Source organism: Gavia stellata, chromosome 21, assembly GCF_030936135.1.
Source record: "Gavia stellata isolate bGavSte3 chromosome 21, bGavSte3.hap2, whole genome shotgun sequence".
NCBI classification, from domain to species: Eukaryota; Metazoa; Chordata; class Aves; order Gaviiformes; family Gaviidae; genus Gavia; species Gavia stellata.
In genome coordinates, this window is record NC_082614.1 from 3966378 (window position 1) to 3991075 (window position 24698).

At 56.4% G+C, this 24698-nt stretch overlaps 1 protein-coding gene across 1 annotated transcript in view; it reads left to right on the forward strand.

The window, feature by feature from the left end:
* Positions 1-2159: 2159 nt before the first annotated feature.
* The window catches only part of SRRM4 (serine/arginine repetitive matrix 4), a 43416-nt gene continuing 20877 nt past the window's right edge, over positions 2160-24698 (forward strand). The window contains exons 1-3 of the mRNA XM_059827865.1: positions 2160-2290; positions 21960-22103; positions 24550-24633. Of these exons, the coding sequence (XP_059683848.1) occupies positions 2160-2290; positions 21960-22103; positions 24550-24633 (359 nt within the window). The remainder of the gene's footprint in view (positions 2291-21959; positions 22104-24549; positions 24634-24698) is intronic.

The window sequence follows — 24698 nt, forward strand, 5'->3', positions numbered from 1 at the left end:
GAGGAAACCCAGGCTTGGATTTGCTTGGGCCATGAGTGCCTGTCCCTGCCCGTCTGTGCGAGAAGGGTGATGGGGCAGTGGTGGCACCCACTCCCGCTGGTGGGTGGCTGTCTCGGGTGCCTGCTGTGTCTGTCGGAGGTGGTGTCTGTGCCCTCCCCCAGCTGTGCTTTTGCAGCGTGGCTGCTCTCAAGCCCTTTCGCCTCCTTCTTCTGCTCTGCCCGGCCGTTTGCTGGTCGCGGCAGTCCCTTGAGGGTCCCCACTCTGACAACTCCTGCCCATGGCATGTGCAATGTGTCCTGGGCTAGAGCGGAGCCGTAGCTCGTGGCCTTTCCCAGCCCTGGCGCGGTGCCCGTCGCATCTGGGCGGATTCCCGGCGGGAGCAGCCTCCCAGCGAGCATCTCTCCATCATGCGCGAATGTCGTCCTTCCCTGTCAGGCTCTTTAGGCAATGTCTGGCAGAGCTGACTGTGTTTCTATAAAGCCCTGTTGGATCTGTGCCCACTCCCACTGCCGCCACTTCCCCAGCAGCCGTCTCCAGCCGTTCATGGCCTCGCAGCACAAAGCTCGTTGCTGCCGGCCAGCGCGTGCCGCTGAGGCTCTTGCTTTGCGGCTCTCGGTGTAGGACGCAGCCCAGGGCCGCCTGTCCCCAGTACCAGCAGGACAGAGCCTTGGCACGGGGAGCAGAAAGCAGAAAGGAGCAGGGAAGGAGGAGTTCAACAGACAACGCTGTCATGATGTGCCTTCTGCTAATTTTGTATTTATCGCAAGAAAGCGATCAAGTTTCTCCGTGATTTTCGTTCTTTCTTGGCTCCCACCACCTATTGTTCCTGGCTCCATTATCCCCCCATCACTTACATAAACGTGTCGTGCGGGTTTCCAAGGCACAATAGTGAGAGTCTCATTCATTCAAGGTCACCAGCTTTTACTTGCGCTTCAAAGCATCGGGTAGAAGAAGCATTTTCTCCTAAAGACGTTTTTATTGTGCTCAGTGCGGAGGCTAAGGGAAATAGCACCGCCGCACTTGTGCCGCTCCAGCCCTTCCCTCCCACTCTCTACGTGCCCAGTCCCGGCGGGTCAAATCCTGCCCTGCAAGGTGAGGTCTTGTTTTCTGAGCTGGTTAGGACCCCATTGCTGGAGCCAAGAAGCAATGTGTCCTGTCCCTGCACCTCCACCAGTGCCTGTTAAATGGGAAGGGATGGGGAGGGGGAAAAAAAGGGGTTTTCTTCCAAATTCTCCTCCCCATATGGGTCCCAGTATGGACCAGTTACAGAGCAGTCTCCATGGCCTCCTGCTGCTTTCTCCCTTGGCCATCTGAGCTGGTGGCTCTGGGCTGTCCCTCTTTCTTCACCTGTGTCTGGTAAACAGTTGGGAGCGGGCAAACACAAAGGCTACCAGTAGCCTGTGTCAGGGTACGGGGACTTTTGGGGGCCCAGGCTGATGCTCTGCCCTGGAGGGTTTGTGCCCCCCAAAGGGCAAGGTGTCGGGGTGCCCGTGATCCAGCAGCGAGCTGGAAGCCGTTCCTCGGCTGGGGAAGGTAACGACGGGGATGGAGCAAGAAGGGTCCCGGGGACTGCGAAGAGGCCAGGGTGGAGATGGGTCTGTGAGGGATGGTGGAAAACCTGCCTGGAGGGAGGGAGCCATGGGAGACCCCCAGGAGATGTCAGAGACATCCGAGCCCCCCCGGGCCATCTCCCGCGGGGTGACCAGCGAGGCCCCCCGTGGTTTCGGCAGGGGAAGAGCGAACGCAGCCAAAGAGGGGCCCCGGGGCCTCTCCGGAGCTGCCCTCCTCCAGCCGGGGCAGCACCGGGGCCGGGGGACAGCCCCCGGGCAGCCGCCTCCCTCCCCGGGCCGGGCCGGGCCGGGCTCCCCGCGGCTCCGGGCGCAGCAGCTGCGGGAGGCGGTGCCGGGGAGGGGACGGCGGCCGAGCCCGGCCCCTCTCCCCGCCTCGCCGGCACAAAACGGGCGGCGGGGGCGGCTCGGGCCGCACACCTCCCCGCCAGCCGGGGCAGCGCCGGGCCGGGTTCCCGGGGCCGAGCCGAGCTGCCGGGACCGGGACCGGGACCGGGACCGGGACCGGGACCGTGCGGGGACCGGGGCCGTGCGGGGGATGTAGCGCTCAGCACCGCGGAGAGCGGCGGGGCCGGGGGGGCCCGGGGGGCCATGGCCAGCGTCCAGCAGGGCGAGAAGCAGCTCTTCGAGAAGTTCTGGCGAGGCACCTTCAAAGCCGTGGCCACGCCGCGACCCGAGAGCATCATCGTGGCCAGCATCACGGCCCGCAAGGCGCTGCCCAGGTAAGGGCTGCCGGGGCCCGGGGAGGGCTCAGGGCCACCCCCCTTCCCACCTCCGGCTGGGAGCTGCACCACCCCGAGCCTCCTCCCCACCCCCAGCTAGTGCACCCCCCATCTGGAGTGTCTCCTCCCCCCACCCCCAGTTAGGGGCTGGAGGACCTGGGGGTCCCCCCCGTGCCTGGGGCGGGGGGATGTTGGCTGGCTGGGCCCCCTCCCCGGGAAGGTGCTGTGCTCTGGAGGGGAGCTGGCTCGGGAAACTTTGGCTCGGCGGTGCTTGGAGCCCGGGAGCTGGCTGCCTCCCAACGGGTGCAGGGTGGGGGCCTGGAAGGCTGGGCTATGGAGGGGGGGCAGTGGTGGGGGTCATCAGCCAGAAAGTGTGGCCACCTCCATCCCTGCCTTGCAGACCCCCGGGGTGTGTGTCCTGCTGGTCGGCTTGTCTCTGCATCGCTCCTTCACCCGGGGCCCTTGGGAAGGTGATGCCCAGGGAGGGGAACACCCCCCTCCTCCAGCTGGAGCCTGCCTTGGCACAGGGGGGAGCCTGATGCACCCCAGGGATGTGCAGCCCGGAGGCTACAGCTGCCCAAGGCACCCACAGACAGCCGTGGACTGGGGTGGCTGGTGGGGCTGGTGTCCCCCAAGTCTCAAAGCTGAGCAGTTTCAGCTTTGCACATCTGATGCGCTCCCAGGGAGGCCGGTGCCTCCCCCCCCCCTCCCCCCATGCTTGCCAGAGGCAGAGCAGGGGCCAAAACCCATGAAATGAGGCAAGAGGGCTACTTGTACCCACTAAGCCACTCAGCTGAGCTATTGCCAGGGTCCATGTGGCTTCCTCACAACAATGCGCTCTCTAATTTAGACTGGCTTTATTTTGCTGACTGTCTCAATATTGGTTAAAAACACCCTCTTTGCACTGTTCTTGTAAGGAAAGGAGACTTTTGCTCATTCTCCTCTCTTTGCTCTGTATTTCCACTGCTGGCTGCTCCCCATCCGCTGTGGGGAACAACCCAAAGAAGTTTCATGAAGGCAATGGGTTGGTAGAGGAGTCTGCAGCTGGCTGGGTGCTGGGGGCTCAGCTTGTACTAAACAGCAGAGAGCTCGCGGGGAGCGAGCTGTTTCGGATGCCTCCCATGCCGGCGGAGGCTGTGAGCCGCAGCAGTGGGGGGGACGGGGGTCCCACTGCTCGTGCAATGGGGTAGAGGGTCGCTTCTGCCCCTGTGGCCCGGCTGCCCAAGCATGAATTTTTCCGATGTCTCCGATTGCCATTAATCAGGGTAGGAAATTGGGAAAGGAATAGCTTAGGCTTCCAAAGGAGAAGAGCAAATCTTGTTTCCACAGGCAGTGTTTGCAGGGCTTCAGCCTTTGTGGGGGAGAGGAATGACCGTGGCTTTCTCCTCCCCTGCATCGGGCTACAGTCCACCCAAAGGGGCCATCAGCGGGCTGGGTGCTGGCTGACACACACACGCTCTCTCCTGCCTGAATGTCCCTGAGCGAGCCGTGCTGCTTAAATATCTCACAGTTGGAGATGTAATATGACAACGAATTAGGGCACTGGGGAAATATAGCAAGCCCAAGTACCAGGCACGATGCACGGCTCTACACGGCAATTTGGATTGCCATGGACACCCTGGTCGGGCTGAGGACCGCAGCTGGGAGCATTTGCAGCTCTGTTAAAAAGTTAACGAACACATGCACCTCTCTGTTTCGCTGGCAACACCAGCTCTGGCAGGAGGAAAACCATCCGTGTAGGGGTCAGGAGCTCTCGGCACATGGCAAACCAGACCCGCCAGCTTTGTGCCTCGGCACCGGCAGATCCTGCGCAACGGGGTCCCCGAGCTGGGATGTGCTTCGTGCAGCCGGCTGTGATGCTGCCGGGTCCCCGTGTCAGTGCAGCCCGGCTCCTTTTGTCTCCTTGCAGCGTGTGCCACCGGCCGGGGCTCCAGGATATTCCCCACGGTGCAGCCATCTGCCCTGCTGCCCTCGCTACAGGTGTTAAGTGGGGTCAGCCCTGGCGGGGCTTTCCCTGGGGTCTGTGGGGTACTTGGTGCACTTGGCCCTGCTCCCCCTCCCCCTGAGAACGGGGGAGCCCCGGGGGGACAAAGCCAAAGGCTGGGGGAGCAGAGAGACCGTGGTCCCCGGCTCCTCTCGTAAGGGCTGCCGGCTCGGCTTGCATCGCACAGGGCTCTGCCAGGAGCCCGAGGCTGCTGTCTTGGCAGGATCGCGCCTATGAGATGCTGGATCGAACATCCCCGGGGTCTTGCAGCAGGTCCCCATCGGGGTACACAGTGATGTCCCCAGCATCCCAAGCTAGGACCAGGTTTGTAGCCCAGCAAGAGCCAGAGCCGGGCTCCTGCTCCCCATCCACTAGGAGAATGGCCCCAAGGCTTGCAGCAGCTCCTCTCGCAGCCGTCTCCGTGGCCGGCTGTGCTCTGGGTTTGTTTTTCCTGAAGGTTTTGCTGCACCGCTCAGATCAGCCTTTCTTCCCTGACGATGCTCCTGGCTAATTTAAGAGCAAATGACTGACTGCTGTGCCAGCAAGCAGAGCACACTAGAGAGGAGACAGGGAGACCAGTTAGCCAAATGAAAAATTAAGATGACCATCTGGATTTCTGTTTTCTCCCACACTTGACAGCTGCTCCTCTGCAAACACCGCGGATCTCTGCCCTGGATCCAGCCCCACGCTTCCCGGAGCGGTGGAGGCGATGATGTGGTTTCTAGGCCAGCTCTGCCTGTCTCCTTATCAGTTTTGCTGGCTAAGCCTGTGCCCTTGTGGGGTACCAAGGGGCTCAGCTGTGGCATGGGGGTCCTGCCGGGAGCCCCCACAGTGGGCATAGCCCAAATCCCCGCAGGGTGCCCTGGGCACAGCTAAGGGCTCAGTCCTGTGTCTTTGTGGGGCAGCAGTGGGCTTCTCGGGGCAGAAAGTGATTTTATTTTTTTTTCTCGCCTCCCCCCGTTCCAGGCAGCTCTTCCCTGTGCCCCATGCCTCGCCGCCACCTTGCTACTGGTCCCAGAGATAAAGCCTCTTCCATCTAAATTACCTGGGATGTTCAGAGGGTTAAAGCTCTGCTAAACCCACGTTTCATCCTGGAACAAAAGAATACATTAATCCCTTCCCTCCCGGTCCTGCTGGGGCTGGGGGGGCTGTTCACTCCGGCCCCGATGCAGCTCCGTGCCCAGAGCAGGGCTCTGCCAAAGTAAATGGATTATTGACCAGTGTGCAGCGTGAAAGGAAAAACTGAGGCGATGGGAAAGGACCTTTTCCAATTAACCTTTCCCCAGGCAGGCTGTGCAGCCCGGGGCCATGCTTTTGCGGCTGGGGGTGAGGGACTGGGTGGTGTGGGGAGGCTGGTGAGGGCTGGGGCTGCCCCATGCTTGCCTTTGCTGGGGGGGTTGCTCCAGCGCGTGCAAAATCCTGGGGTGGTTTGAGGGGCTTGTGTGCCGGGAGGGATGGGGTCAGGGACAGGGACACCCCACCCTGCCCCAAGCCCCTCCGCTGAGCCAGGGTGCCCTTGCTCCCTCTCCCTGGTCCATAAGGATGCTGCGATCCCCACCCGATGGCTGCTGCGAGGGGCTTTGGCTCTTGTGACCTGAAAAATCTCTTTAAACTTCCCATGGTAAAGGTGCCACTGGTGGCAGCCCAGCCTTTGGGGATGGGTATTGTGGCCGTGCCATAGCCACGGCCCTGCGACCGGGACCCCATTTCCTCCCTCTTGGCAGGGCTTTTGCCTGCATCTCTTCCCTGGCCGTGACCTCAGCCACGGCGCTGGGGACAGCCAGGCTGGGAGATGCTCCAGGGTCCGCCTGGGACCCAGAGCTAGTGGCAGTCTGGGGAATTGTGGGATGCTTTTGGGGGTGTTTGGGTTCCCTGCTCCCACACCACCAGCCACAGCAGTGTGGCACAGGCTGCCCCATCCCAGCACCCCCAAACGCAGCCAAAATGCACTTCTACATGAAAAGCGAGGCCACGGTTGAGGCTGGGGGCTGCGGGTGCCGGTATCAGCTCCTGGGGCAGTGGGTGATGCTGGGTGAGCACCAGCAGTGCTGGGAGAAAGGAGGCTCCTGCATCTCTCCCTGCCAGATGGTCTAAGTGGGTCACATCAGGGCAGTGCAGGGGATTTGTGCTTTAACCCTTAATCCCCCGGGATGTGCTGTGCACAGAGGGGGAGGGAGGGGTGTGCTGCTGAAGTGGGATTAAGCGCAGTTTCGCTGCCTGGTTTGCCATTGCGGGTGATCTCGGAGACGGGTGTGGGTGCTGCTGCTGCAAACCTGCTGGGACAAGGGTGGTGGCATGTCCCCCCAAGGCTGCACTGGGACCGGACAGGAGCAGCTGTGGCACTGCAGTGCCAGGGGGTCAGAGCAACCCCAGCGAGGGCAGAAAGCGGCTGCAATTCCACCATGACATTTGGCTCAGCGGAGAGTCCCTGACGGGTTGGGGACCAGCTCTCTCATGTCCTAACCTCTGGCGTCCCGGCCACGTTTCAGTGGCCCAGGTCCCCACTCGTCCCCAGCGGGCTGGCAGCCCCTGGGTATCGGTGTCAGTGTGTGCTGCTGGGGAGGAAGGCTCTGCTGGCGGCCGTGCCGTGCTCATGGCTCCCCTCTCCAGTTAATCCTCCCTCTTGTCGGTCGGGCATCTGCTCTGCGGGAAGAGGCGGCGGCAGGGCCTGCCTCGCCAGCCGCCTGGCTGCCATCTGCTCCCTCCTGCTCCCGACGAGCCTGAGCACTAATGAGCCCATGGCCCCGGCCCAAGCAGGGGGAGAGGGGCTTGAAAAGAAAAGCAGAGGGGGAGAAGAAAAGCCCCGTTCTCGGAGCGGCTGTCAATAGGGAGGCTTTTGTCTGCCCCTGCCCTCCGGCTCCAGCTGGACGGTGGTGGAGCAGGGAGAGCTAATTAGGCAGTTCTGGAGCTGCTGAGAGACTGGGGGGAGCCAGGGCGAAGCGAAGGAGGGGCAGAGCTGGGGGTGCCTGCGGGAACTCCTCCCTGCACCTCGCAGAGCCTTCATCCTCCTCCTCTTCCTTCCCCCCAGCCGTGCCCATCTGCCTCTCCGCTGGACTGGTGCTGGGGGCCATGCTCCCTGGTGGGGTGGGGGGCACCTCTGTCCCCAGAGCAGTGGCCCCCCAGCATGTCAGGGAGATGGGGATGGAGGGTCCTGCCAGGGTTAGGTGGGATGCAGTGAGTGCCAGGTGGCACCCATGGATGCCTTAGCCAGGCGTGTGTGCCCCAGCATGGGAGGATGTAGAAGCACCTAAGGATTTAGGGAAAGGGGCCTTTGGAAGCCCCTATAGGAATCCCAAGCCCCTGGATGGGGCCTTCTTAGAGACTTTGGGTACCTCCAAATATGCCGCCTTTCCCCGCTGTGCCCCTGCTGCATTCACATGGGGTTTTGTCACCTTCACCTAAAAGCTCCCAAAAGTGGATGTGGGGCTGAGGGTTGTCCCCAGACCAGCGCCACAGGGACTGGAATCCAGAAGGGTGGTGGGAAACACTGTGGTTTGGAGGATGGGCAATTTCTGACCTGTAAAAATTCATTTGAGAGCTCTGCTTGGGGCCCAAGTCTGGCCCCATGCCTCCAATTCCCACGCCTGCCAGCAAAGAACATGGGCACAACCTGGCCCTCCTTCAGAGTGAAGGTTCACAGCATCTCGTGGGGAAGCACGGGCTGTGGCTCTCCCCAAATCTGGGGCTTTCTGCTGCCCCCATCTCCAGGGAGGAGGGAGCTCACAGTGCCCACGCTGTGCTGGGGGAAGCACCGTATCCAGTCTCCTCTCCTCCTCATCCTCTTCAGATGAGGGATGAAATCAGGTGGAAGGAGGCAAAAGGGGGAAAAGTCCGCTGGCTGGCCAGAGGATGGTTTTGTAGAAATATTTTATTTCACCCTTGAACCTGCAGACGCTCCCCCGGCTGCTGGAAAGCCCCCGTGTCTGCAGATGCCGCAGAGGCTTGGCTGCGGATGCCGGGTTTGTGAGCGCAGCTCCGACAGCGTCCAGCACCTCAGGGTGCTCTGCTGGCCATGGCGGTCCCCTCCACGCTGGGCTCAGCACCGTCCCAGCACTTGGGTGAGGCTGTTTCATAGAAGTATTGAAGTGTGGAGCAATAGGTCAGGGCAAAATGTGGCAGTTTAGGGTCTTGCGAGGCCGGGACCCATCCCTGCCTGGCTCGGGGAGAGCTGGCAGATGCCCCCGTAGCAGCACCGGCTCCAGCCATCCCCCGTCCCTGCTCATCTCCTGTCCCTGGAGAGGCAGGAGAGCAGGGCTTTGAAACCCCGCGCCCCCGTGCATGCGAACACATCCCTCCCTTGAGGTCCTAAATAATAAATAGCAGTGACGACCCTGGTACCAGGGATTGCTAAGGCATTTCTGCCCACTGGCGGGTCCTGCAGCCACTCTTGTCCCCTTGCTGTCACCATTCTGCCTCCACCGTATGCAGCAGCCAGTCCCACTGTGGCTTGTACCCAGAAAAGGGCTCTGCAGACCCCGCTCTTGCTGTGTGGGGGGATCCCGGCTCTCTGCTGGGGTTCCCAGGCACAGAGGATTTCTCCTTCCAGAGGGCTGTGGCTAGAGCTGAGTCCTCCTCTCCTCAGCTCCATCCCTATCGCGTTCCCACATCTCTGTGTCTGGCAGCTGGACCTTTCTATACGTACGTTTTTCTATAAGATGAACTTATCAAACGCAAACACCGCGTCACTAAAATGAAATCATTTCATGCATGACTGCCCTTTCCTTTTCTCTTTTTTTTTTTTTTCCCCCCTCCTTTTCTCCCTGCAGCCACTGAAACCTCTTCATCATTGCAAAGCCCAATCCAGGCCGGCAAAGCCCACTTGCAGTTCAGCAGCGGTTGGTGCCGGGGTCTTGCCGCATCCCCTGGTCCAGCTGAAGCCCCTGGGGGCTCTTTGCTGTTAAGAGAGCTGGGTCTGCTGTGACCATGGTCTCACCCTGCCCCACTGGAGTCCCACACACAGCTCCCAGCCCCGCTGGGTCCTCCTCTGGATCCGATCCCTGGTGGTGCTGGGTTGTGTGTCACCAGCTGGAAAACTCCGATCTGATGCCTGGATCGGAGCCCTTTGGCATTCCCAGCAACGGGCAGAGAGAAACGCCAAACCTTGGGAGCCAATTTGCTTTTGCAGCCTTGCTTGCTGGTTTTTATGGGTGCGTGCAAACATACAGAGGTCATGAGTGCCTGAAATCCCGCAGGAGCTGTGGATCCCAGCAGCACAGCATCCGTAACAGGGCTTTGGCACGATGCAGTTTTGGCACATGCCCGGGTGATGCATGGGCTGGACCACTCCGGCAGCATGGCTGGGCACAGTGCCCATGTCTTGGTGCCACCGTCGGCCGGCAAAGGTCACGCAACCCTCCGCAGGATGCTGGGTGCTGCAAAACTGGCTTCTCCATCAGCCACTCGAGCTGAAAGCGCTGACAAACACCGAGAGTTTAAAAATAGCAGGTTTTTTCGCACGCGGTGGGAGCACTTTCCCTGCCAGTGCAGCAGGGACTGCAGGAAGGGCTTAAAAAAAAAAAAGTAGGGGAAAAAACTCTCTGAAAAACTCTCCGGGTGTTTCAGAACGGCTGAGCTGGGTGTCCCAGCGTGCGGCAGAGGCAGGAGGCAGTGGAGTTGGGGCTGTTTCACTGATGACCCGTTTAACATTTCATGTTTAATCTACGTCTTGTAATTAATGAAAGAAGAAACAGCTGCTGCAGCCCAGCCCCACCCAGGGGCTTGCTGGGGGGCAGAGGTGGGAGTGGGGGCACTGGGGAGAGCATCTCCCCTTTTGCCCCCGAGGGGTGCCTGGGCAGGCAGAGGGGTCAGGGGCAGCGCGGGCAGGGTCCTGCTGCCTGCGGGGCTGCTCTGCTCTCTCCTCCTCGTTCCTGCTTCCTCCCTGGGGACAGGGGAGGCTGTGATGTGCTGGTGTTGGTACAGGCTGCAAAGACCTTCGTGCTGGTGACTCCTGGGGCCGGGGTAAGATGCCCACCTCATGTACAAGTGCAGGTGGCTGAAAATGCTCCGAGACCCACGGGCCGCGATGAGAAAACGGGTTTTCTCTGCTGCTAACACCGAATTCCAGCAGCGCATCAAATTCCAGCAGCGCATCATCCTGGTGGAACTCAACAGCATTTTGGCAACGGGCTGGTTGTATTGAATTTATCTCTGTGCCCGCGTGTGCTTGGGAGCACGTACGTTGGGGTGTGACTGGAGGAGAGCAGGGTAGGAGGCTGTGATTTTAGCTACATTACTGTCAGGATGAAGAATTAGCTATTGCCCAGCAAGAGAAATATTTTTGCGTTAAGAGATTTCACAGTTAAAGACCACCTGCTGAATTAATCTGTGGGTCAGCTGGAGCTGCCGTATAACCAACCGCCTGCCAAAGCAGTGCATATATAACACCAATGTATAATAGCATGTGAATATATCATAAGTTATTCTCCTTGCTCCATCATCTGCAGCCAGCGGGGCAGCCCTCCTCAGCGGGGCGGCCATGGCCATGGCATACTGAGCATGGGAGGGTGGTTAGGGCTTTGGCCCTCAGAGGGGGTATTTCCCATTGAGGCTGGTGGTTTCAACTCTGGGAACCTGTTGCCTATAAAGCATTTGCCCTCCGCAAATCCCCCCTGCTTTGATCAGAGCATGGCCAGATTCATTACAATGAGGAGAAGCAAGACAGGTGGGTTCAGCACTGCTTCTTCCAAGAGATGGGTGCTTATTTGCCCAAAAACTCCAAGATCGGGAACATACAGGCTACAAAAACCCCAAAGCAACAAAGCAGCAGAGTGCCCGCGTTTTGCCTGCCCTTCCCTGCTGCGTGGGACGGGCTCTGTGGTTATCTGCCTGCCACAGCCGCCTGTCCCATCCCTGCCTTAGTCTGCTCGTCAGCCGCGCGTTGGCCGAGTTAAGGAAGGACCATGGTGCAGGGCCACCGGCGCAGAAAGGGGGGTGGATAACGTGTGCCGGGGAGAGGGAGGTGCAGCGGGGTCTGGGTGGGCATCGCTGGTGTAGGAGGAATGAAGGGAGCCGCTGGTTCATCACAGAGATAAGGGCGTTTTGCAGCCCAGCCCGCTGGGGAGCGGTGGAGCACATCGGCTGTCGGCCCAGGTGTGCCACATGCTTCCTAATCAAGGATGGATGTGGTCTCCTGGTGACGTCCTCGGGCTCTGTGTCCCCAAACCCTGGCTGCCCCAGGGGGTTCCTGTGCGAGGTTGAGCTCTGCAGGACACAGGACATGTTGGCTGCATCTCCCCCAGGATCCCAGGGCATCCCCGGACGCAGGGACTCTGTTGCTCGTTCTGTCCGACGGCTGGAGAAATCATTGGCACCGTTTTGGACCAGTCCTTGTGCTTTCCCAAACATTTCCCGTGTGTGGTTCAGGATCCAGTGCAAGTGACAAATATCCTTTGGATGTTTTGGAGGGGTTTTTTGATGTTTCGGAGATTCAAGGCTGGCAGACGCAGTCATTTCACGCTCCAGGCATGTCCCTGTCCTCAGGTGTGCTGGGGCCATGTGGCTGTGCCCCGTCCCTGCCCTCGCCGTGAGCGTGGAGCAGCTCAGCCCCTGCAGGGACAGAGCTAAAGGCACAACACCAGCAGCACATGCCAGCGGCAGGTTTGGCTCCCACTATTTGCTGCCTCGTGGCGGTAGTTACTACCCCATTGTCTGCAGGGGCTCCCCAGAAGTGTTTTTTTCACCCTCAGCCCCAATTTCCCCATCCTTATCCCTCCGAGAGGGCTTGGATGCTCAAGGGCAGACACTCAGCATGGAAGCTGCCACCGTGGGGATGGGTGGGTTAATTTTGCGGTGGAGGCTCGTGGGCCAAAGAGCTGGCTGCTGGCTCTGCTAGGCTGCGAATGCCACTGAAGGCACATTCATCCCTGATTAATGGAAACTGAAAAGCAGGATCCTGAGGACCCGTGACTCCCCTGCCCCCTCCCCGCCGCAGGCTGCTGCTGCCAACCCTCACCCTGCGCTGCTGCCGGGTTTGTCCTGTGCAGAGCAGAGGACGACGGGTCTCACCTTGCCTTTCCGCGGCGGAAAAGCAGGCAGCAAAGCCCATGGCCACAGCCTGCGCCCTGCCTGCAGAGCCAGTGCTGGGACACGGCCACCGCTCTGCTCCCCCCGCTCACCCTCCCTACCGTGTCGATATTGATTTGACCTGAACTCCCTTTAATGTGCTGTGATTTCTTTCAATTAGGCTTTGAGTGAGGCCCCTGCAGCGTTTGATGGAGCCGGCCCCAGCACGGTGTCTGGACCAGGACAGTCTGGAGGGAGATGCTTGGGGATGCTCCCGCAGCCCTAACAAGAGCATCCCTCCGTGTCTTGTTTTCCTCATGTCCCATGAGGATAATCCCACTGCTTAAAGGTTGTTCCTCTCCTCTACAGACATGGGAACCTGCAGGGTATTTGTCTAAGGTTGTCCCTTCTGCATTTCCTAGCTCTTTCCATCCCTTGGACTGGTGGCTTTGCTACTCCAGCCCATAGGACAGATTTGCCGCATCGTTTGCTAGTTCACCTTCCTAATTTAGATGAGCGCCAGACCTGCATGGTCCCCCCTGCTCTGTGCAGGAGCAGCCCCGCCACCAACCAGAGCTGAACTGAATCTGGGCAACCCTCATCTTCCCATCCCCGGCAAAGCCGCCTTGCTTTCTTCTTTCTCCTTGGTGGCTGTCATCTCCTTGGGGACATACTTAGCCGAGTCGGGGCTTCGTGTCACATTGTTTCCGGCAAACTAATGGGCAGAGTGCTTGTTTTCAGAGACTGTATAGAGCAGAAATCCCTGCACTTCATCTCCAGCTGCAATTACCGAAGCCAAGTCGATGCAGTTGATGGTAATAGGATGGTAACACTGTCTGAATTTGTATTTAATGCTGATTCCAAGGATCTATAATTTTCATCAGCACCACATGACTTTTTATAGAACAGAAAAATGTGAGAGCAGTTAATGAGCTGTAATTCTGGAGAGCTTCTGCCTTGATTGGGACTAATTATTTTCTTTATAAAAATAATTAACAATCCACACAACCTATAGAGTGAAAGGCATGTGGCATTAATTAAACCATGCAGTATTTTCAATGCACCTTTATCTCTCCTTTCCCAGCACACCCCGAATAGACGGTGGCATTGCACTGCAGAAAGCCAAGCTGGGCACAAGCTTGCATCGGGGTGAGGGCTCATGCAGGGTGAAAAGGGCAGATCCTGAGTGAGAGGGCTGCATCCAAATCCCTCCTCCACAGCCTCCCAGCCCTGTGGGTACCATAAAAATCTTAATTTGGACAGGAAAGGCTGTTTTGGCTAGAATAAGGTGACGGTTTTCGTGCGTGGGCTGTCCGTGATGGGTGCAGAAGGGATGCTGGGGATATCTCTGTTTTTCGGCTACAGAGCAGCCAGTGGGACCCTGAGGGCTGCAGGGGTCTGCGCTGGGTGCTGTCACTTACCGTGGGGTATCAGGATACCCAAAAATCGAGATGGTCACTTTGCACAGGCTAAGCCCTTGTTCTCCAGCGCTCTGAGATCCTGGGACGAGTCCCAGGTGAATGCGCCCCAGCACCGATAGTGTGCGGGTCTGTGCGTGCTTAGACACACACTTACATAATATATAATTGTTAACAAGACTAATTCCTTTATTTTCCTGGAGGTATTCCGAGAACTAATGAATATATTTGCATAATCTTGATTTTGTTTATGAATAATTCTGGATTATCCAAATGTGAATAACACCAGGGCTTTGCCATTCTAGATTGCCTTTCAGCTGAGGATAGCAAAGCATTTTACAAATATTAGTTCAGCCTCACAAATCCCAGCAAGCAATAAAATTATTATTACACCCAATTAAAGATGGATGTGCTGAAAAGTGAAATGATTCTCTCCAGCCCGTCCTGGCAGGGTCTGCCACAGGGCCCAGAAGCTTGGGGACCCGCCTGCCTCCTCCAAAGCCTCCTCTCTTCTTCCAGTGGCAACTCAAAAAAAGCAAATTAAGGGAGAAGGAGAAGCAGCTTTATGTGAGTGGCAAAGGGAGCATTCCTGCTCCAAGTGGATCTTCTCCAGCCATCTTCTCCTTGCTGCCTCCAACGTGCCTTATTACTAATTCATTTTTAAAGTGATGTCTCAGCGGTCCCAGAAGCTCCTGGTAACTGTGTGCTTACAATCCCCTATTTGATTAAAATTTAACAAGCTATGTTACTGGCAAATACATTATTTCGCTCCCATTCACCATGCCAAACGGCATGGGTTTTTGGACAAAAGAGGGAATCAGTGCATCGCAGAAAGTGCCCATAATGACCAACCGCCGCAGATGTGGCATCCCATGATCCGACCCTGCCATCGCTTGGCAGTGCCCGGGGTGGCTTCCTCGTTAAAGAGTGAGCCCAGGCCCGCCGGGAGGATAGCGCTCTCCAAAGATCCCGGATTACCTGGCACGAGGGACTGAAATCCTGTTTGCAAGCACGAGCCTGTCGGCAGCAGCCAGTGCCAAAGCAAGGCACTGCCGCGGGGGCTTGGCTTGAACCGGGGTGCTGTGGTGGCACAGGGGGTTGGCACTGTGCAGCCCATCGGGTGTGAGGGTGCTCTCCAGCCTGACCACATTGCAGACAGTAGCAAAGCGCTTCTGTTCTGGGACATCCTTCAGCCCCAGTCCCTCCTCAGACCAGTCCCTGCCACACCAGGGTCACTCAGGAGCCTGGAGTCCCCCAGAACACGGGTCAGGGGTGTGCAGGATTGCTGTGCTGTGGTGCAGCTTGGGGTAATGTCGGTACTTTCGGCTCTGTTTGCAGGCACCAGGGAGAAGCCGGGGCTCCTTTCTTATCCCCTGATTGAGGAGAAAACTGTCTCCTCTACAGGCATGGGAACCTGCAGGGTATTTGTCTAAGGAGGAGGATTTGAGGATAGGAAAGGCACAGGATTTTCCCCTCGAGAGCCAGCCTGGCCGGGCAGCGTGCAGGTGCTGCCGGGTACAAAGCACTGCAGGGATGTCCGAGCCAGCAGCGTGGGAGGCACAAGATGCTGTAGAAACCTCTCGAGACGGGACAGCGGTCCAGGTTTCCTTTAGCAATGATACGACTGTGTGCCATATTCCTCGGGTTTATCTCTGCTGTTGCTGGCAGACGGTCAGTGGAGCCATCCGGTATCGCTGGCAGCGAGGGAAGGCGATGCCGAGCCCTGCAAGGCAGCCAGGTGTTCGGGAGGGAAGAGGGATGGGAAGTGCCCCAGGGAGAAGGAGACCCAGCCGTGAGGAGCAGGGAGAGGCTGTGCTCGCCCTCGTGCCTGATCCTACCTAAGAAAGACAGTCACAGGAGCATCGCTTTTCCCTGTGGAGATTTACGCTCCGCCAGGGCCATCCATCCCGTGCTGCGGAGCGGGAGCCGCCGCCACTGCCAGCTGGTGTCTGGGACGGAGCCCTCCCCATGGGCTGCAACCGCACAGTATCCCCTGAAGCATCTGGCACTGACCCGGAGCCTCTACCGGGGCCTCTTCCAGCAGGGAAGCTCCTCTGTTCTGATTCAACCATGCATAGCAAATCAACTGCTGGAAAATAAAGAGCCAAGCTGCTTTTTTGGCCTGGGATGTGCTAAGAGCAGTCGTTAAACCTTTCTGGAGTGCAACAAGCAAAAGGAGCCACTGCCGCATCCAGGCTTGCAGCAGGACACAGGGTTCCCGGGAGCAGGAGGGGGAGGCGAGTCATGGCTGGCAAAAAATTGGATGAAAAATGTATATTACGGAATTGTATTTCTCTTCTGTGTTTAAAGTGCCTCAAGAAAACCAAGTGCTTTTCTGCAGCTGGTGCCTCTGCTGATGCATGGAAAAAATAGTGGGGAGAAGATTAAAATTGAACTGGCTTGGAGGCTGTGTAATCAGGGAAAATATCTCAGTGATTTGCTATTATAATTTTCAATAACAAACTGCAGGGCTCCTGCCGCACTAATAATAACGGTTTGAATGAGGTGGGGAAAGAACCTGCTGTGGGGTATTTGTGTGTGTGTGTTTGTGGGAAGCACTTACAATTTTCCCCATCTCCTAATTTTGAAGAGGTATTTTTAGTGCATAGTTTAAAGAGTTTTACGTAAAGACATCTGCTGGACTTTTTGCTGGGAAATGTCTTTACAACCTTCTTTTCTGCCCCCTCCCTCTCTCGGGACAAAGGAACGGTTTGAACATTTTCTTTTTCGATCAGATGAGCAAAGCGAGAGAGCAAAGGAGAAAATAAAAGGGTCATTTTGCTAGCGCTAAAAGGCTTCTCGGCCCAAAGTGGTGGGTTTTAGAAACACTGCGAGCAGCTTCGCCCACCCTTGCCGGGGCCAAGAGCCCAGGGCAGAGGTGCATTGGAGGTGGCCGTGGCAGAGAGCCGCAGGGATGCGGGAGGGTGGGGACCCCAACCCGCCAACTGCTCCCTCCTGCACAGCCAAAACCTCCAGGTGAGGAAAGGAGAGGAAAGATGAGCTATTCAATCATGTGTCCATGCACTCTTTGCATGTTCCTCAGGAGAAGCAGTGAGAGCATCCCTGGTGCAAGCGGTTGCAGGCGCAGGAGTTTCTCCTGCTTCCCCTCCGGGCGGTGGGCCTGCCGAGGATGCCTGTGTCCTTTCATGGGCTGATGTTCCCTGTCCCCAGGTGAAGCATCCGTCATCGGTTTAATGCCACATTCGCAACTAATAGGCTCATCAGAGATGCTTTAACCTTTTTCGTTTTTCCGGGCTCAGGTTGACTGGAGCCGCTCCTACCTTTTCACCAGGGGCTGTAGAGGTGATGGGCTGAAAAGGGCAAGACAGTAAAGTTTCCGTATTGGCTTTCCCAGATACTCTGTCCTGAGCTTGGAAATGCTGTTGGTGCAAGTCTGCCAAGTGCAGTCAGTGCTCGGAGCCTCCAAAGTGCTTGTGTATGCGGCTGGGTGCATCCAGCGCCCAACCCAGCTGCGTGTGCAAAGTAAAATAAATGATAAAGGCTTGGTTAGCACAATCCAGCCCCGGCATGCTTACGCTGCTGCTTGCAAAGCAGCTGGAAAGGGCAGAGGGCCTGCGGCCACGCCACCGAGGGTGGGACTGCTGGAGCCTGTTCCACCGAGGTGAGGGACGATGCTGCTGTGGGTGGAGAGACAGCCTGGTGATGGGGTCCGGCAGCTGAAATGTCACCAGGAAGGCAATTTTCCTGCTTTTCTCTTCTCTCGAGAAAAGGAGCTGAGTTACTGAGGGTAAAAAGGATGATTGATGAAAGCTTTGTGGCAGGAGACTGCTGCAGGGCCAGGACAGTGGAGCTCGTCTGGGATGCGGGAGCCTGCGGGCAGGGGAGGGCAGCTGCCCGGGCCTGGCAGCGCTGAGATGCCAGAATGTGGGGGTTCAAGTGCACACTGAACCTGCACCAACTGCATGTCACTGCGGGGCCGCAGGGGATGGGTGTCGCTGGGCTCAGCTCCCGGTGAAGCGTGCGTCACTGAGTGCCACATTTCATGGCCTGATGAGATGGCACTTGCCCGTGGCACTGAGCGTGGCGGCCCGAGATGGGGGAATGGGGATGGTTTGTGAGTTAGCTCTGCTCCCTGAGGCAGCAAATACCCTGTGCCTTTTCCCCATCCTCTGTGAAAGGGTGCCAGGATCTGCCCATGGGCAGGAAGGGCAGTGCAATCCCGTGGGGGCTAACAGGGGGGCATATTCCCCTGCGGCTGGGCTGGTTCAAGCCCCCAGGACTCACCCATGGGGCTCACCCACAGCTCTGGAGGCCACAGCATGTCTTTAACACCTTCCCTGAGGGTTCTTTGCTGAGCCCAGCACATATCTCAGGTCTTGCAAACACCCTGTGGGACCTCCCCGGTCCTGCATTTTCCTTGGCCTCTGCAGAGCCATTGCCTCATCCTGCTATCCATGTCCATGGCCACCTCAGGATCCTGTAAGACACCCGCTTCTACGGAGCGCACCAGTGACTCTCTATCCTTCCACAGCAGAGAGTGATGTCCGGTCCCAAAGGGAGCCATTGCAGAGCGCGGGGGCTGCAGCGTGGTTAACTGGCCTCTGCGGTGTCCCCACAAACTGGGGGTGACATGCCAGCCCCCTGGAGAAGGGAGGCAGGATGGGGTGGCATTGGGTGACGGGGCTCTGCGGGGCACTGCCAGCAGCAAGGAGCCTGGTGGGATTCGGAAATGTGATGTGCCTTTGGGAAAGGCTGGTGGGAAGCGGTTCAGGCAGTTTGCAAAAATAAACAGGGACCGCCACACACCTTGCAGCCAAGCTGCTGTCGCCCGCCACATTCTCCTCCAAATGGCCATACTCCTTTATGGTGGTTTCACCCCCCTTCAAATTAGGAATATTTGGGTTTTTTCCCACCAGTGAACTTTGCTGCATCATTTCTATTAGGGTAGCAATAGAATGTGTTGTCAACACATTCCGTTAGGGAAGGAAAACATGGGAGAGCCCAAATCTGATACCAAAATTTGGAGATGGGCTGGCTGGGTTGTGAAAAGCAGGGAAAGGCTTGGGCTGGTGGGAGAGGCGAGAGCCCTGTGTGCCTGCTCCTTCCCTCCCAGCCGCTGAAAAACTGCCAAAAAATCGCCAGGAGCCCACAAAAGCCCTCTTGGACTGGAGACTGCTGCGAAGGGAAGGGACAAGGCAAGCCATCTGCAGAGGGAGGTTGCACCGGGTGTGTTTGTGCTGAGCTGGTGGCAGGCAGCCCGGCGGGTGCCCTGCTGTGCGGGGTCTCCCTGTCAGGAGCAGGGATGCTGCTTCTGGGCAGGCCTGATGGATAGGCTGGATTTCTGCACAGGAGAAAGAAAGAAAAAAAAAAGTGCAAGCAATTATCTCATGGAAATGGAGAAACTTGGAGGGCAGGCAGGACAGATGGGCAGCTGCCTCATCCTGGCCCAGCTGCCCATGGCCAGGAGTGCATCCTTAGGGATGAATATGCAACCCGTACGTTGGCAGAGAGGCTGTGGTCCTCATTCTGAGCCCAAAGCAGCATTGCCCCCCAGCAGGGCAAACCCTGGGCATCCTTCCTGCCTCCTCTTCCTCCTGCCTGCTCTGGCACGCATCTCTGCGGGCAGCACATCCCGGTGCGGAGTGAGCCCTGTGCTTCCAGCCGCATTGCCCCAGGCGTCCTCGCTGCCCTCCTGGCCGGCTCCAGCAAACCACCTGCAGAGGCTTTCTCCTTTCTGCTGCAGGCAGGGACTGGCAGGGGAAGGTGTGATAATCCTCTCCTTTGAGGCCACAGTAATCATTCACACTGAACTGCAAGCACTTTTATATCAGTCATGAAAAACACAGAGGACGACCAAAAAAATGTATGTTTTTATATGTATATTCAATCAACGTCTATGGAGCTTAACACAAGGGGATTACCAGCCAGTTTAGAGTGTTAGTGACTCTCGGCATTCATCAGAGGAGAACATTTGGTTGAATTGAAGCCAGCCTTTGATGGGATTGGAGAATAATTATTTCCATCAATAATTACTTCCAAGCCCAGAAGAAACATTTCCTAGCGTGTTGCAGGACTTGAGTCCTCAGCTGCCTCAAGGCCAATATGTTTTAACCCCAGGACCTGAAAATCTCATTAGTGGGAGCGCAGGCCGGGGTGAGAGGGACGTTGCCTGCCATGCCCAGGTCTCTCCTGCAAGGCAGCAGTGCCCCAGTGTGCTGCCAGCCTGGGGAGGAACCCTCCCACCTCCGTTGCTGGAGCTGATCCAGCCCAGACTTTGCACAGATCATTAATTTGGGGACATTTTTAATGGATCCTAATGATTGAGCCTCAGAAGACTGTTCTTAAAAGGGGTTTGGGAAAGGCCACAAGCTAATTAGCTCACACAAAGAAGGCAATTAACCATGTAGCTTCCCAGATGGTTAAAAATAACGTAGATGTTGGGAAGCAAATGGGGGATTTATTATAAGCAGAGTAATAGATTTTTAAAGCCAGAGGGACCATCACCTCCTGCATGTCCTGAGCCAGAAATATTTCACCCAGCTTCTCCCCATTGACCCCTGTCACTTGTATTTGGCTGATGCGTATCCTTAAACATTCAGGCATTACAAAATGGGCTCCAAGAAGGAGTCAGCTATAAGAGAAAGTGGGAGTTTCTTGAGAGAGAAAACACAGGTGGAAAGAAACCTTCTTCTGCAGGTGCTCCTGTGCCAACTCCAGCCCCAAAAAATGTTGCTCATGGCTGGGGCAGGCAGCAGGATGTTCCCTGGGGCGTGCAAGCCTATGGCCATGCCTAACTGGGGCTAACATGCCATTTTAGCATCACATAGCTCTTTAACCACCCTCTTCGCCCCATTTAGCCCCTCAGATGTGCAGGATGCACCTGGCCACAGCCCCTTGTTCTTATGTGATGGCTGTGACGGTCTCTGCAGCCAAAGCACCCTCCTGGCATCCCTGAGCCACTGTGGCTGCGGAGCTGGCAGGGGGACATCCCAGCCTCCCCCTGCTCCAGGGAGTTCCCGTGGCCTGGAGGCTTCAGTGTGCTGCTTTCTGAAGGGAGAAGGTGGGTGGGGTGGCAGATGTAGCAGTGGGACCTTGCAAAGCTGACCTAGGGACGGCTAAACCCCAAAGCAGCACCCACAGCCCGTTCCTGAGACTGGCTTCAAAATTATAATGGGAAGAAATGGGGACACCTTCTCTGCCAGCTGAGCCCAGCCCACCATGGGTACCACCCCACAGCCAGGCCAGGCTTTGGCATGCCGAAGCTTCCTTTATTTATTCAAATAATGCTCTGGATAACACCAAAACATAGCGTTCTTGATGTCCCTGCCAGGTATGGCTTATGGCTTTCCATCAATCTTTCTGTTCTTTGAAATAAACATCTGCAGGGCCTGGAAAACTATTTACTTTTCTCACCAGTGCCTGAGATCAGGCTTGTTTGGGTTTGTTTTCTCCATTTGGCTTCTTTTCTCCATTTGAGCTTTCCCTACCCAAGGCCTGGTGTTTCTTGGAGACCTCTCATCTCAGGCTTGCCCTACCCTGGCTCTGCTCCTCGCCAACTCTCATGGTCTCCCCAGGGCTCTTGCAGGCACCTGCGTGGCCCAGGTGGCTCCCCTTAGCTCTGCTAGGCTGTCCCACGTTCTCCAGTTTGGGCTTTCAGCAGGACCAGGTGTGTTTACTGGCCCAGCACCTTATTTGTAGGAGCTGGGAGGAGGGTTGTCTTCTGGCTGCCAAAGCTTTGCTTCTACCTGAGTGCTGGTGAGGGGGTGAGGTGAGGTACTGGCAATGCTAATAGCAGGTTTGGGGAGCAGCATTTCAAATCCAAAAGTTGTTTTTCTACCAGAGTGCAAGACCAGTGATGTCTCTGCAGAGCTGGTGAGCTAAAACCCGCAACGCAGAGGAAGATGTCCAGGGGTGCTGGTCTGATTAGCTACCATTGCTCCCTGCTGTGGCATTGGATCCGGACCCTGTGCTGTCCCTGCAGTATGGGGCTGTCCAGCTGCTCCTTGGCTACACGACACTTGTGGCATCTCTGCCTGATAGCCGAGCACAGCATGCCCACACTAGGGCACAGCTTGGCTTGGAAATGGGGGCTTTCCAGAGCCTTGTAGGAGCGTTTCCCACTGCAGGGCTGAGTCCCGTGGGCTCGGGAGGCCCAAGAGCAACCTGCAGCTCTCCTTCACAGCAGCACAGGTCCTACCTGCGGAAAGCAAAGGGGATTCCCCAGTACATGGGAAACCTTCAGCCTATGTGCCCAGCTGAATGGACAGTTCTTTATCGCTCTCTTTCTCTCCTCTTGCTCCCGCAGCAGGACGCTCAGCTGCCTGACGTACCCTGGGGAGGACAAACATCCTGAAAAGCTCAGTGGCCGCGTGGTCAAGGAGGCTTCCACCACCAACGGCTGTGCGAAAGGGAAGGAGAGACGAGACCATGCTCACCGCAGGTCCCGCAGGTAGGAGCCAGGGTTGCGAGCGGGGTCACCCCGAAGCAGGGGAATGGCGGAGGAGGTGTTTGTGACTGTTTACCCAGCCCCTCCAGGGATCTGTGAGAGCTGGGGATGGGTTAAATGACCATGCGAGCATACAGCAAATGTATGCAATTGTATGAAACCCCTGTCCGTCTTTGCAGGAAGAAACCTGCAAACCTGTAGTTCACTTCCACTCCATGTCTTGGTCTTACAGCGCCCTTGCAAGTAGTCCTGGCTGGAAGACAGGCGACCTGCTGGCATCCCTGTGCGGTACTAGGGCCACGGGGTACCCCTGGTCGAGCATCACGCTCAGCAATTCCCCTCTCCCCACACCTAGATTGGACCAGCAGCATTGGCTTCATTAGGACACAGCATCGTTATTAGTTTGTCATTAGGCCTCGACAACTTGAGAGGGGAAAAGTGAATCGAATGTTGTAAATGAAGCAGCTAGGGTCTCTGAGCTCTGCCTGCTAAACTGTCTCTGGGATTAAAGCCTCTCTGCTTAAAGATGCTGAAAAGAAAGAGCAAGAAAGCACACTTCATATCTTCAGATTTCAGGCTAACCAGAACAATAATCTAAAGCGTATTTTTAATTAGACTTTGATTACAATCGTGGAGAAACAATTAAAGTTGGATCATCGCAGGGAGAAAGCTTCCACATCAAAGACAAAAGGCTGTATCTTGGGAGAGGGAGAAGAGCTCTACAGAAACTGCCTGTGGCCGCACTGCACGGTCAGAGGTTTCTCCCCGCTCTCCCTTGGCTGTGGCCCTGGGCGAGAGGGGCTTGAGACGCACCCAGACCTGTTTGCTGGGGAGTCCAAATCTGTGGTAGGGGAAAGCGTGTGGGTGCTGGGGTTGAGCATCCTGGTAACTGAGGGGCTGAGATGGGTGTTCAGGTCCCTTGTCGACAACAGACCCTTAGGGTGGTTTTGGGGAGATGCCTGAGCTTAGCGACAATGACCTGACTTGGAAAATGCATTTCTCCTACCTTAATGCAGAAAAAAGACCCACCAAGACTGAAGTGTGCCATAGGTCTTAGCAGCACTTCTGCCAGTTGGTGAAATCCTTGGGAGGAGAAAGAAGGAATATTTGGGTGCTCCTCGGAGCCATGGTGTGGTTGCACTTCAGATTTACTGCACCAGAAACACTCACACACAGTTATTTACAGTTCACAATCAAAGCATTAGCATACAGTTTTGTTTTGCAGAGCACTTAAAAAAAAGTGTATTAAAAGCACTAAGCAACTGGCTTTGTAGGATAGTGTAATTCTGGCAGTAATTCAAGCCCTGGGTGAGCAAGTGTCGGGGGGCAGTGGAGCCCGAGTCCCCCCGCCATGTCCCCATGTCACCACCTCCAACAGGTCCATGTGCTGTGACATTTGCTCCGCGTTAGGACTCTTAACAATAACGGTTCTTCTTTCTGCAGAAACTGTTTAATTTTCGGCTGGTTTCTGCAGCGAAGATCCCACAGCATTTTCCAAACATGGGGCAGTCTTCGCGTGTTCCCCATTAGTGGCTCCTCCCACCGGTGGGGCGAGAAGTGGGGAAACTGAGGCACAAACCCAGCACCCTAATTTCCAACAGTGATTTTGCAGAGGCCCTGGGAAACTGGCTGTGCCCCCCATAAACCTTGCCCATGGACCCATTTTGGGATCCACAGACAGATCTGGGGATCAATTAGGGGATCCACAGGCTAATTTGGGGATTAACCTGGGTACCCCCAGGCCGCCACCGTCTTTATGAGCATTTGCTTTGGTTAATGAGTAGCCACAGTATATCTGCCGTATTTTCAGCCCCGTGCTCTGAATTAATTTAACTGTGGTATTTGCTTTTCATTGAAACATAACACAATTCAGTGTCGTACGTTTAAAAAAGACATTAATTTACAGGAGTTTTTTTTCAAGGTTTAACAACCGTGTAAGAGATGTGTATCTCATTAAATTACCATAGCATCTCAATAAATATATATATATTTCTAATCAATTGCTATTTAACATATGTCAAGTCTTTTATTACAGTTAGATGCATCTGGTTGCAATAATTATTGTATGCAAATGAAATGCCAATTAATTATTTAAAGCCTATTTACAAAGAGCAACAAAACCTATAAATCTGTTACGGAGTCGTTAACCTCAGCAAACAGATTTTAAATAATCAGCCAGCGTCACGGCGGTGTACAGTAGCTGTCTCATTATATCTCCATTAAACCCACAGATGAGACACTTCATTTAAACTGTGACCAAATTATTCGTTTGAGGGTAATTAAGCACTCGCCTGTACCCCGGGTCCACTGTGAAAACTGATCCCTCTGCCCTGGACATCCCTGAGGTGGGGATGGCAGCGAACGGGGGGGAGCAGTCCCGCGTGAGCTGATTTTAAGTGCTTTTATTTGCATTAGTTTAATTTTCTGGGGGGGTTTCCCCCCTCCTCAGCCCCTCGTGTGATGGGCAGCGTCCGCCATCGCCGGCCCGGGGGAAGAAGAAGAAGAAGAAATCCGGCCGCAAGAAGCGAAGGAGGTGAGGGTGGCCATGGCGGTGTGGGGGGCCGGAGGGGCCGGGCAGCCCTTGGCTGTGTGAGGGGG